Source organism: Epinephelus moara, chromosome 2 (genome assembly GCF_006386435.1).
Source record: "Epinephelus moara isolate mb chromosome 2, YSFRI_EMoa_1.0, whole genome shotgun sequence".
In the NCBI taxonomy this organism is placed as follows: Eukaryota; Metazoa; Chordata; class Actinopteri; order Perciformes; family Serranidae; genus Epinephelus; species Epinephelus moara.
Window position 1 is genome coordinate 15,178,859 of NC_065507.1, and position 13,552 is coordinate 15,192,410.

At 40.2% G+C, this 13,552-nt stretch overlaps 1 protein-coding gene across 3 annotated transcripts in view; it reads left to right on the top strand.

The window, feature by feature from the left end:
• Positions 1 to 13,552, top strand: part of mmp28 (matrix metallopeptidase 28) — a 28,943-nt gene that overhangs the window by 12,907 nt on the left and 2,484 nt on the right. Inside the window, exons 4-6 of one of the 3 annotated variants that reach the window (XM_050063529.1) lie at positions 4,322 to 4,543; positions 5,934 to 6,179; positions 11,882 to 12,031. In XM_050063529.1, the coding sequence (XP_049919486.1) occupies positions 4,322 to 4,543; positions 5,934 to 6,179; positions 11,882 to 12,031 (618 nt within the window). The remainder of the gene's footprint in view (positions 1 to 4,321; positions 4,544 to 5,933; positions 6,180 to 11,881; positions 12,032 to 13,552) is intronic. The other 2 variants (XM_050063536.1, XM_050063546.1) reach the window with 2 other exon arrangements.

Genomic DNA, 13,552 nt, shown 5'->3' on the forward strand with positions numbered 1-13,552 from the left:
AATCACGGAAACTGTCAGTGTGTCATTCTGTCAGTCAGTCATTCTGTCTGTCCCACGTTTTTCTACTCACTGACGTGGTCAATCTATGTGAAACTGCACATAGGCATTGAGGATTGGCATAGGTAGAAGGTGACAAAGCTACCAATGGGTATGGACTAGTTATGATATAAACGACATGTAAAATACAGGAAAAATGATTATAGATAGACCCTGTTCCTGTACAAGTACTCTGCTGCCCATGTAGTACTCATTTTGGTTCGAACTATAAATAAAAATAAAGTTTATCTTAATGTAAAGATCAGTTTGTCTGCACAGTTAATTTCACTGACAGTTGCAGTCCAGTTGTCCTTTGTTAGAGGGTGTGTATGTGCCCATTTCCATTTAAATTATTGATTAATTACTTAAAATAAAAATATTATTAAGAGATATTCATCCCGCATTTTAAGTTTATTTGCCCAGGTGTAATGGAACAAAAGAGCAATCATCTTCTATTCGAATATTTACCAGAAGTCCATCAAATATAAAAATGTGGATGATTTTCAGTCGACTCTATGTCTTGTAATTCTTCTCCTTGTTTAAAATGTGTTCAGCGACTCTTCCAGCAGCTCTGTCCACTCTTACACAGTCCAGCCTGTCCAGCTGCCTCTCCCTAAAGGTTCATATTATCTAATGATTGTTTCCTGCGAGACGCCCTCTCCACCTGCCCGTCGTGAACGTGTGCTGCACGGATGAGAGCTTGTATGTGTTTGCTTTGTCTCCAGATTGCTGCGATGACTAATCCTACATACATACGAAGAGATTAGCATTTAGTAAATTAAAGAGCGGCTGAATTTCCTTCTGTCTCTGAACAAATGTGAGATTCTGAAGTTTGCGACACATGTAATTACGTCTAAGCTGAGAAACCACAGACACCTGTTTAAGTAAATTGTTTAGTCAAGCGTGTACTCAGAGTGCTTGTTAGTTAACCCAGCTGTGAGCTAATGTGGTTAACATCCTATCATTTTGGATGTAGAGAGGTTCTACTTCAAAACATCCCAGCTGAACATGGGATATCTGGCATCAGATTCATGATACAGATATGCAAGATGTAAATATGTAGCTACCCCAGTAGGTAATAATTATATAAACTGTTTATGAAACCTTTTCCAAAACCGCATTATATGTCAATAACAAAACCAGTATAAATATGCAGACATGATTTCAAACATGTTTGTATGCAAACAGACAGAAAACAGCCAGATTATCTTGTCTCAGTGTATGAAGGAGTTTGGCAGATGCTTGTCAGGAATTTTAAAACCATCAGCTCCAAGCTCATTCATTTCTACTGAAGAGGTACATTTTTAAAATCAGGCCAAGAATATATACTTTCATTAAAAACAGCTCCAATTATCCCAAAACAGCAGGATATGAATCTTGATAACAATAACGTTGATGATGACAATTGAACCAGTGCTGACCAAAGAGTAAGAAAAGTCATGTAGTATAAATATAATATTGGATAATATAAAAACAAAAAAATTAACCACTGATTCAAATTTCTTTTTAATGAATTTCTTTTTTTTTGAATTAGTTTGTGTTTTTGCTGCTTAGAAAGCTGCAGCCGCCCCAGTCAAACAATTCAATCCAAAATTCTGAACTTTTTATCAGAACCAAACATCACAAAGTTTAGCTTATGTCTCGTCAGAAATGCTGTTATAGTTGTTATTCTTGCAGTATATCATTTTAAAGCTCTGTTATAATGGAATGATCTATCAGTAAAATATGGTGTTAGTTATAAGGGCATTTGCACAGGCATTCAGAATAGTCCTGTTGCAGTGTTTAAGGTCAAAGGTCAAATTCTGTCATCCCCAGTGTCAGGGAAATGTAACTGATAGATAGATTATAGTCTAAGCTTTACAATGATATGCAACTCTATGATGTTCTGTGGAGAGCTCCCTCTTTTATACCGGCTCTACAGTATGTGTGAAAAAACATGGAAAAATTGTAATGATGGAGGGATGGAAAAAGGAGTGATAGCACATAGAAAGATACCATTGCTGCAATACTATCATGCATTGTCCAACACTATGGACATAAACTTTAAAAAAAAATCACTCTGAGAAATGGTCCCTCCAAATTGGCACAACCAGCCCTTGGCTCATGGACTAAGTTGGCCACTGTAGATTTTAGCATCATTCAAGCATGAGTAAATTGTGCATTCATTAGGGACTATATAGCCACCGTGACATCAACTATAGCTTGTGGATTCCTGTTTTGAACATACTGGATGGCAAGATAGCACCTTGCCTGGTGCATACGGCAAAAAAGGTTTTGACCGTCCAGGTTCACTTGTGCGGTATGCGGCCCACTGTACAGTATGTGTAGTAGTGTTTCCCCTGCTGGCCCTGCCAGCGAGTTCCTTCTCAGCTCATAGGCTTTAAATTGTGATGACATCACATATTTTTTAATCACTTTTTCTCAGCTCCAGGAAAGTTTTACAAATATAAAACCTCAATGGGAATACAAGAAATCATGATAGAAGGAGGTATAATGTACCTTGTTTGAAGTTTGAGGTGTCCTGTTAACAGTTTTAGAGACATCTCTTTTATAATGGTAGTCTATGGGGAAAATGCAAGGCTGAGTTCCTGGAGGCAGGTTTTGAAGCTTCAAGTTTGGCATTTTGGCCAATGCCATGTTGGATTTTTGGAGCAAGAAGTGACCATATTTGGACAAGAGGGTGGCACTGTAGAGGAGTGAGGGCTGACTCATGACTCATAGGCCATGTTTACACGAAAACGATCCACTGAAAACAGAATCATTTCTCGTTTTCGTTTTGAAAAAAGTTCTGCGCTTAGACGACAACGTTTTGATAACAATCGCCGTGCACACGGATCCGCAAAAATGACCAAAAACGCTGCAGTATACATGCCAGGCCATTAGTTGGCGGTGTGACACTTACGCTTCCTTCTACAGAGTGGCGATGTATAAACAAACAAAATGGCAACCGCACGAACGTTTGTCTGGACGGACGACGAGGTGGAGTTGCTACAGTAAATCTACACTATGATGGGGAAGCGTTGATAAATTCAATAGGGTGAGCAGCACAAGCAGAGCTCGGGAGTCCGCCATTGTTGTTGTGATGGTCGACTTTGTCGCGCATGCCTAGTGACTGGAAGCATAATGCGCATGTGCAAAAAGTCTCCGTTTTCAGAGGAACTGCATATTGCGAGTTTACATGACAATGGAGATGGTGCTTTTTCCAAAAAATTGCACTCTGGAACCCGTTTTCAAAACGTTGTGTTTTCAGGCACCCAAAACGCCGCTGTCGTTTAGCCAAAACACAACTAACATTTTGAGTTGAAATCGTTGTCGTATAAATGGGACCATAGGCTGTGGTGACGCCTCACAGACAGCCTGTTACTCAGTGACCACGCCCCTAATCATGCATAACTTACAGCCTTTTTTCTGCTGTAAAAGTTGGGCATTTTATCATGGGTGTCTATGGAGATTGACTCACTCTTGGAGCCAGCCTCAAGTAGCCATTTAAGGAGCTGCAGTTTTCAGCACTTCCATGTTGGCTTCACTTTTCAGTTGTGCAGGTTGCTGCTTGGTATTTACAGCAGGGCGCTGTTTTCAGACCACACAAATCTAACTGACGAGAAGAGGCTGTCAGTGGGAGAAGTGGCAGTGTGCTGTGAGGCTGTAGGCTTTAGCTGTTCATTTTTTCTGTTCTTTTTATACATTTTAATTTGTTGCGTTTGAACATCCCTGGCTCTGTGTTTTGCCAACATTTTTGTCAACAAACAGCTCATTTCTTTGCATGGATGTCTGTGGCAGCATTACAAGGAAAAACAAATTTCCGCAAATGTAAAACAACAGTTGTTCTCTTGTGTAATTCAAGTGCAAAATGAAAATATCAAATAGAGAAACATTTTACGGTGGCAGCTGTACATGCAACAAAATAATGAGCCAGACTTGGACACACAAGCCAATATTTTTTACAAAGCCAACTGAAAAGACTTATGGAATATGGTGTAAGTGGAAAAAGGTTAAAGTGGTCACTTCTGTCACTCTGGAAGGGAAGACAGCATCCCATGCCATTCAAATATGTAGCTCTCATAACTCATATATGCTGAATTATTACGGTACATTCTGTTTTATTGCCAAGAAGTTGAAGTTGAAACACTGTCAAGCTTTTTCTTCTGATTATCTGAGCTTATCTGCAGTTGCACAAGCTGTAAGTCTGTGATGAATAAGATTGTGAGCTTCATACCTGCAGGTCTCATATCTCTGTTTCCTCTTTCTGTGTGTGTGTGTGTGTGTGTGTGTGTGTTTTCTCCAGCAGAGAAGTGGTACAAACGTCATCTGACCTACCAGATAGTGAACTGGCCTCGCCACCTGCCTCTGGGCTCCGTGCGGCTGGCAGTGCGCGCTGCCTTCCAGCTGTGGAGCAACGTGTCTGGCCTGGTGTTCCAGGAGGCCCCTGAAGGCCCTGCAGACATCCGGCTGGCATTTTACGAGGGAGACCACAACGACGGGGCCAGCAATGCCTTTGATGGACCAGGTCAGAGATTCAAGTCATCACTAATCTATCTGCCTGATCCATAGTTTTAATTAGTGTGTGTGTGTGTGATGACTGTTTGTGTTATTCATCCCTTGAACTTCCTGAATAAATAAAGCTAAACACATCCTGCTGTTTATGTGAACACACAATAACCGGATTACTGTGGATAAACCAGATTAAAATATTAGTTTGAATACACACTCTGCACTGACCTGAATTACACAGTAACAAGAGTTTACATGATTTGAAAAACATCTTATTAACTAATCAGGTCAGTGTATTTATGGATGTGTGGTCACCTGCAGGACACATTGTATTAGTGCCACAAGTGTGGAATAGTGTACAGTATGATACAGTCGGAGCAGTAGTCTCCAGTGTTTTTTGCATGTGACCTTTTAGTATTAGGCTAAATCTACCTGCAACTCCTCCTCAGAGTGCATGTTTGATCCAGGAGCAGTATTTGTGATCTTCTCAAACTGTTTCATTTTAAAATTTAATAGAGGGTTTATTGTAAAACACAAGGTTATTCTGTGTGCTCTGTGTACATAAGACAGGAAAAGGCAGAACTTGATGTCAAACTCAGCTCACATCCCAGCTACATCAGCTGATCTCAAACAGCCCAATCAACTGATGAAGTCGCTGACTGATGGAAGGGAGTCAGCTGATAGATCACGAGTCCTTTCTATACAACCAATTGGCGCATCTCATTCAGGGCGCCCTATTTAAACTGCTCTGGCCTGCCTACTGTTGCTGCTTCCTCTGCAAGCTACTTTGCAACCAGCCTCCACCCCAGCTCCTCCTTTTTATGCCGTGTCTGACTTACCAATGTCATTTCTGTTTGTCACTGATGCTGCTTTGTTCTGTTCCTGGAGGGTCTTTGCTGCTGCTCTCCCTGCCTTAGGCTTTCCATGTAGGCGCATGGAAGGGCAGGGAGGTCTGTTCTCTGCCTCACGCTTTCCTCATTTGCACATGGAAGGGCAGGGAGGTTTGCTCTCTTCACCTTAAGACTTTACACGTAAGTGCATGGAAGAGGCTTTCTGCATAGGCCGAGGAAAAGCAGAGAGGCCCCAGAACAGAGCCATGCTGCCAAATATAATACTGAAAATGGAAATAACGTTTACTTTGACTAAAGTGTTCCTGACTGAAATAAGATATTAGTGTTTCCGACATTGGTTATCATCTTGCGACCTGTTGTGAAGGTCCTGACCCACTGGTTTACAGTGTTAATAATAGTTTCAGTTTATCCACTGATATCACTGATACAAAACAATTCAATACTATACAACTGACCAGTTACTTACTCGAGCCACCACTCAGTGTTTGTGAATATATAACTTTATTTCAGTCAGATATGAGGGACTGAACTGTAAAGTGTCTCTGATTCTTTCAGGAGGAACTCTGGCTCACGCCTTCCTGCCTCGCCGAGGGGAAGCCCACTTCGACATGGCAGAGAGGTGGACGCTAAATGGACACAAGGGACACAACCTTTTCATGGTGACCGCCCATGAGATCGGACACACTCTGGGACTGGAGCATTCCCCGGTCCGTCACGCCCTGATGTCGCCATACTACAGGAAACTCGGCCGCAGCCTGGTGCTGAGCTGGGACGACATCATCGCAGTGCAGCAGCTGTACGGTGAGACGATGGATTTATTCAGCCATGCAAATCCTTTATGTGGGTTGTTACAAACTCATACTGCGTCAATAAGAATTGTTAAAAAATGTTTTACTAATGTTTATGTTCCTTAAAATGTCTGACCTTTACTATACTGTAGTAAAGCTCAGTATACAATACTACAAACAGGAAGCCAGTCACATTTATTGTATTAGCAGAGGTAGACAAAAGAAGAGGTGAACACAATAAAGCCTTCAAAGCTACCAGATAAGTAGAATTAGCCTGGATAACAAGTTGGAGGAATCTCAATATCCTCATATCAAAGCCAGTAATTGAACTTTCTTATATTTGCTGCCCAATATTAAAAGAGAATATTCGGTAGCGCCATTCCATCCAATGTCTTCAGCCTCTGTAAAATCTGACGTCCTAACCGAGGAGTCTTTATATTCCAAACAAATTCCAAGATAAGACTTTCTACTTTGCAGAAAAAGGGAGGGGGAGACAGATTAATACACATTGAAATAAATATGAAAAATACAGGAAAATATTCATCTTGACAGTTGATCATTCTAGCAGCAACAGACAGATTCAGCAGGGCCCATCGCTCAAAGTCTTGTTTAATTTTCATGAGCAAGGAAACCAAATTTTTCCTTTAAAGGTTATCTAACGTGTCGGCCACATATACATCAAGATAAACAAAGCCAGAAAGCCAGTCGTTGTCTAATACGAGAAACACATCAACAGGGGGAACAAACTTTGACATAACACTGGCAAAGAAATCTGAAACTTCCAGCACCGAGTGGACGATCAGCACAGAGAGCAGAGTTTGCATTTGCTTAGTGAAAGTTTTGACAGCAAACAGTAGTATGTGCAGTTTTTTTATTTAAACTGGACCCTGGAGCTTCCTTCTGATACTATTGTATGTTTCATAACCACTTATATTTTGCCAGCCACTGCCAGTTACAAGCTAACAAACAACATGAACAATTAAAAGATGCTAACTACACTAACCATACTGATACAACTGCTAGACGCTGAGTTTGGTGCACAACAGACTCCCAATCTGAGTCTGACTGAGGCACAAGTATATGGATGAATCACTGTGATGTTTCCTCTTTCACTAATGCTAGCCAACCTAGCACTGGTAGTGCTGTGTGAGCAGAGAAAGTGGGAAGCGAAACCTACCCGCAAGCGGCAGTGTTGGGCGTGGCAAAGGCCAGATACACAATTTCTCAGTCTGGGAGTCCCATTTCAGTATGGTTTTTTTTTTTAGGTTTTTTTTTTTAAGTGGTTAAAATATGAATCATAGCAAACATACTTCATGTGTCTGAAGGGGAACTTTAAAATCATGTCCCTGATTCAAACATTTCTAAGATACCTCATGAAGCTTAACAGCGACTCAAGGGGAATGTTTCTCTGTGGAGTGGAAAGTGTGTGCTCCTAAGGTCAGGAGAAACGCTAAACATCACACCTTCACTGGACACAGAGTTATTTTTACCACTTTTTCCTCAGGTTTAAAGTCTGAGTGGTCGGGGTAAAAAAAACCTTTAGTGGACAGATGATAAATGTCTCACTGTCTGGCCTCAGGACGGCTGAGTTAATGATGGTGAAATGAGGCTGCACTTTAGAATGAACTCTTATTGTAATAGATGGAATATTTACATGAATTACTGACTCATAAAACCAGACCTGTCTTTGAGGAAACACAGTTTTTACTCTGCCGCCCATTAAATCATGAGTGGTGGCACTGAGCTGTGAAAAGGCCAGAGAGCCCGTCTGAAGGCCACCAGCTGCAAACACAGAATGAGAATGAGTAGAGCAGTAAATGCTGCAGGGATTTCTTTGAAACCTGGAACAGTTAGCACTATCTTCCTAGTAGTATCCAAGTAGTGTCTCTTTGGCACAATTGACCCTTCGCTAAGGCCATGTTTACACGAAAATGATCCACTGAAAACAGAATCGTTTCTCAATTTCGTTTTGAAAAAAGTTCTGCGTTTAGACGACAATGTTTTGATAACAATCGCCGTGCACATGGATCCACAAAAATGACCAAAAATGCTGCAGTATACATGCCAGGCCAGTAGTGAGACACAGCTGTGCTCCATTGACTCTTATGCAGTCGTTTCAGATTTCCTTTATTTTCAGGCTGGTTTTGTGGATTTGGAGCTAAATGTTGTGCCTGGGGCACGTCGTGTATTAATGATACTCATTACCTGGAGAGGTTGGAAAAAGATATACGTTTCTTTCCTGTTCCAAAACCAAAATCAAACCCTGAAAAGTGTAGGGTTAGCTAGCTAGCTACTGAAGATATAGCCTACTGAATGTATACACCTAACAAAGCTCACGTGTGATTTAAGTCCATGGCAGCATTATTCATGGAAGAGATCACTGAAAGGCTTCATTTGTAGAACAGAGAGACAGAACAGACAGCTTTTTTCAGTCACTTCAATTTGGATTCTTGGCAAACACAATAAAACATCACATCTTGAAAACAAAGAGTTAAGTTCTTCCTGTCCCCAGTTGCAGTGAGGAGTCTGCTCTCTCAGTTCCAGCTCTGTGGCCTCTCAGCTGCTGGGAAAATAGACTGAGGGCAGCAGAGGTGGTGCGAACGTCAAAATACCACCCTGCCCTGAAACACACACATACACACACTGACACAACACACAGATACACACACTCAGAGGCGTGTTTGTGTGTCATTATTATCCAGCCTCTCACACAGTGTTTACCTGTGTGTTTTGTTGGCTCTGTTGTGATAGATTGCTGGTGTTGTTGCAGAGTGTGAGATCATCACACGTGTCTTTGTGCATGACAAATATAATAGTTTCTGTTTACCGAGAGTGTGTTGTCCCTCCTGGCATTTTTAAGGCAGGTTTCCACATGTGCAGAGCTCCTGTTGCTTGTGTTTTCTGCGCTGCTATGATACTGATTTCACTGCAGCAGCTGCAAAAGAACATCTTTAAAGTAGCTCCTTCAAGGACTTGACCTCGTCTGGGTGCTCTGAATGTACAAGATGCAAATAGTGCATCAAGTGATTTCCCTGCTTTGATTTTGAAATGAGGTGTGAGGCAGCTGCAAAGGGCCGGTGAAGATGCAGCATGCCACAGGAATGTTTGCTTCAGGATAGTCTCACAGTAATTTGGATAATTCAGCTCTGAACTTGAGATTCAGCTCAACACGAGCTCGCAGGCAGGCTGCCGTCCAGATTCCTCTTTTTCTGTTTAATATATGAGGAGTCCCATCTGCTCTGCCTCTGGAGATTTTCTGGCCTCAGCTTCCTAAAATGGTATCTGCCAGCCTGGTCTCCTCAGGCCCTCCCTCTGCGTTAAAAAAGAAAACAGCAACTGACCACTCCGCTGCCACAGACACACATTTTAGGCTCAGTTATACTCGATAAGAGCAGCACCCTGATGCCACTTTGATTTATTATGTGACTGCAGATACTACCATTGAATTAATAGCCACTAATGAGCAGCAGTTAGAACAGATGATTAGATTTTAGTTGCTCATTGAGCTGTTTGTGTTTTTCATCAACACTGAAATGTTGGCGCCACGACAGTGCACTCTGACTTTTTTATTTTGCTTCACAAATGTATTCATGGTTCTTTAGTTTCTCAGATGGAGTTTAGCAACATGCTTTTTACATTTTTGCTTATCAACCTGATTTCCATCCTGTGGTAGTAATTTCTGCAGACTGCCGATGTCTCACGTAAATGTCAGACAGCTACAGAGACAGACGTGGACGCAAACTGTAACTGACAGGACTGCAGGCGCTGTGAAAATGCTACATCTGCTTACAGACATGAGCTGTAGGCAGTATGTGAATGTTGAATGTTGTGTGTGTGTGTGTGTGTGTGTGTGTGTGTGTGTGAACCATTCCTCACGTTGGCATTGAGATCTGATGAAAAGCAGATGCGAGGCAGCTGAAATATGTCAGTCTCCAGAGCTCCTCTGATTGCTTGAAATCCCTTGACAAATCTTATATTAAATAAATCTGACTCATAAGACGATGTATTATGTGCAGTATGTATTACATCACAATGTAGAAATACTCAGTTACAAATAACAGTCCTGCATTGAAAATGTCATGTTATTGTTATGACGTATTAAGCAAAATACACTTAAAGGATGCCTCAAAATGGCCTCTCTGAGTGTTACTGTGTGAAATATATTATAATTACTGATGCATTAAGGTAGATGCTGTACTCAAAAGTACATTTACCACTATAATGTAGTGAACTGGAAAAATAAAGTGGCATTAAGTAAAGTACAAGTGCCTTAAATGTGTACTTAAGTCTTCACACATACACACACAAAAATTCACAATACACAACAATACGTACGTATGAAGAAAATACAGCTCTGGTGCATACAAGTTACCCAAACGCCCATCTAAACTGATGCATATTTAGCTGGCTTTCAAAAGAAACCACAGAGTCAGCAAACAATTTAGGTGCTACGGCCACAAAGGCTGGATCACCACGGGCCTTGAGGTGATTGCAAGGGACAGACAACAAATTTGTTTTGTCGCAGTGTACTCCACCTCTCGTGAACAGTCATAACAAAGAACAACAGATATGAATAATATGTAAATAAACTCCACCAATGGGAAACAGGCTAGTTTATTTTTTTACACAGAATATTGTGTTGTACACATATTTTATTTTGGAGGTGCCTGAAAGGGTAATACTCAGCATGTTAATGCAAAAGAATAATCTTCACAAGAATATGAAAAGCATCGTTCTGTATTATTCGTGCTTTTAATACTGTACATTTTGCTTGTAATACTCAGTCACTTAAGTAAAATTCAGAACGCAGGCCTTTTTTACATTGTGATATTTCTGCCAAAGCAAAATATCTGAGATCGTCTTCCTCCACTGGTGAATGTAAACATCATAACGTTTTGTGTTTGAGTAAAGTCAGACATCCAGCTCTTATCTTATAACACTGCCCACACTCACATGCAGCTGTTCTTCTGTTATCCACTGTGCTGTGTGTGTGTATATCTCTTTTTTCTTGCCGTCTTCCTCCTGTTCTTGGGTGAGCTGATTTTATCCACCTCCTACACAAATGTTTGTTCAGCTCTCTGCAAACAAAACGGCTGTAATCACGTCTGAAGCACCATCGTTTCGTCTTATGCTTCGGTATGTCAGGCTTTCTCCTTTTGTCCTGCTTTGATTCTTCTTTTATTCTTTCGATCTCACGTGCCAGGAGTCTGCACCATAAGGCAACACAGGCCAAAAGTAAAAGATTTTTTTTAGTGCTAAAAATTCACTAAGCTTAAGGCTCCAGTTTGTGCTCTATCTAGAGTCCTTTGTTTATTTCCTGCGCAGCAAAATGTCATCCATCAGTATACATCAACCCAGCCACATCCTGTAAAGGACGATTTAAATGTTAACATTATCCAAGTCCTGTTTGAGAAGAAGTCTCCACTGTTTGTCTTTCCATTTGTTCCCATGTTGTCCAATTCACTTAAATTGCTTTTGCATGAGAAATGAGTCTGTCTGTGCCTCAGTCACACACTGTCTGTCCTCACAGCTTTGTTTGGTCACGGTGGGTTTTAAATAGCAATGATCTCTATATAACTAAATAACTCGTGGGAAATTTAAGAGCAGGTGGACAGACAGCACTTAAAGTTATTTTGACAGAAAGTGGATCCGTCTTTCACGGCCTTGTCTGGCGTCTTTCAGCTCAATGTTTTGTTGCTTTGTTTTGTCCCTCAGGTAAGCCATTAGGTGATCGCCCCGTAAGGCTGCCAGGCCAGGTTTTGCACGCCACGCTGCAGGAGTGGGAGTTCACAGAGCTTCACAGTGGGCATCAGAGCACAGGGCAACCTCTGTACTGCCAGGGTGTCTTTGATGCCATCACTATGGGTGAGGCCTGCAGGATATATTAATATATAACATTCAGCCACATCTTTCATGACTGTGCTTACTGGTGCTTCTCCAAAAAGCTGAAAAATATATAGTAAAATGAGTCAAAATGAAACAAAACAGGAAAAAGAATCAAGTTTTCATGTACCTGTTTTCTGTACCAGTTTATCACTAAGTGTTCACTCGCCGCTTTCAGCCGCATCTCTTCCTGTCTTCATACTCTCCAACACATTATGATTTCCCCTTGGGAACTAATAAAGTATATAGAATTGCATTTAAATTAATCCATGGCAACCTGTGCAAACTCTGTCCACTGATTAAAACTCTGAGATGCACATGAAAGCCCTGGAAAAGTCATTGAGTTAAGACAAGGTATATGCATGAATCCTGAGGTAAAACTGAATACTTCGCAAGTAGTCCTTTTTTAAGTCAGTCATATAGTGTAGTATGCTATCATTACTATGCTAGCCCCTAGTCAGTTCCTCAGTGAAAAAAAATCTTTTAAAACCGACCTGTACAGGCTGGGATTTGTATAACAGTGTATGATTTTGTATGTGTATGTATGTGCATGTATATATGTTAATATGTGTATGTGTATGTGTATGTATGTATAATTATGTGTATGTGCAGTGTGTATGTATATGAAGCCTATACATATGTACGTATGTGTATGTGTGGACATATTTTCTATATATATTATGTTTTATATACAGCATATGAATTATACTTAGATTGAATTTTCTGTGAATGATGTTCTTTCACTTCTTTGTTTTCTTTTATTGCATGGTATTATATTGTGAAGCAGTAAATCTGGTTTAGAAAATCACTATTGAAATAAAGTTTATAATTAAAAATTGTATGTCGTCCAAAATCTTGAAAAAACGTCATAGTATAGCATGTCGTCCAAAATCATGAAAAAAAGTCATAGTATAGCATGTCGTCCAAAATCATGAAAAAACATCATAGTATAGCATGTCGTCCAAAATCATGAAAAAACACCATAGTATTGTATATCGTCCAAAATCATGAAAAAAAGTCAAAGTATAGTATGTCATCCAAAATCATGAAAAAAAAAGTCGTAGTATGGCATGTCTTCCAAAATCATGAAAAAAGTCATAGTATAGTATGTCGTCCAAAATCATGAAAAAAAGTCATACTACAGCATGTCGTCCAAAATCATGAAAAAAAGTCATAGTATAGTATGTTGTTCAAAATCATGAAAAAAGTCATAGTATAGTATGTCTTCCAAAATCATGAAAAAACACCATAGTATCGTATATCGTCCAAAATCATGAAAACAAGTCATAGTATACTATGTCATCCAAAATCATGAAAAAAAGTCATAGTATAGCATGTCGTCAAAAATCATAAAAAAATGTCATAGTATGTCATCTAAAATCATGAAAAAACATTATAGTGAAGCATGTCGTCCAAAATCATGAGAAAAAGTTATAGTATAGTATGTCTTCCAAAATCATGAAAAAACATCATAGTATAGCATGTCGTCCAAAATCATGAAAA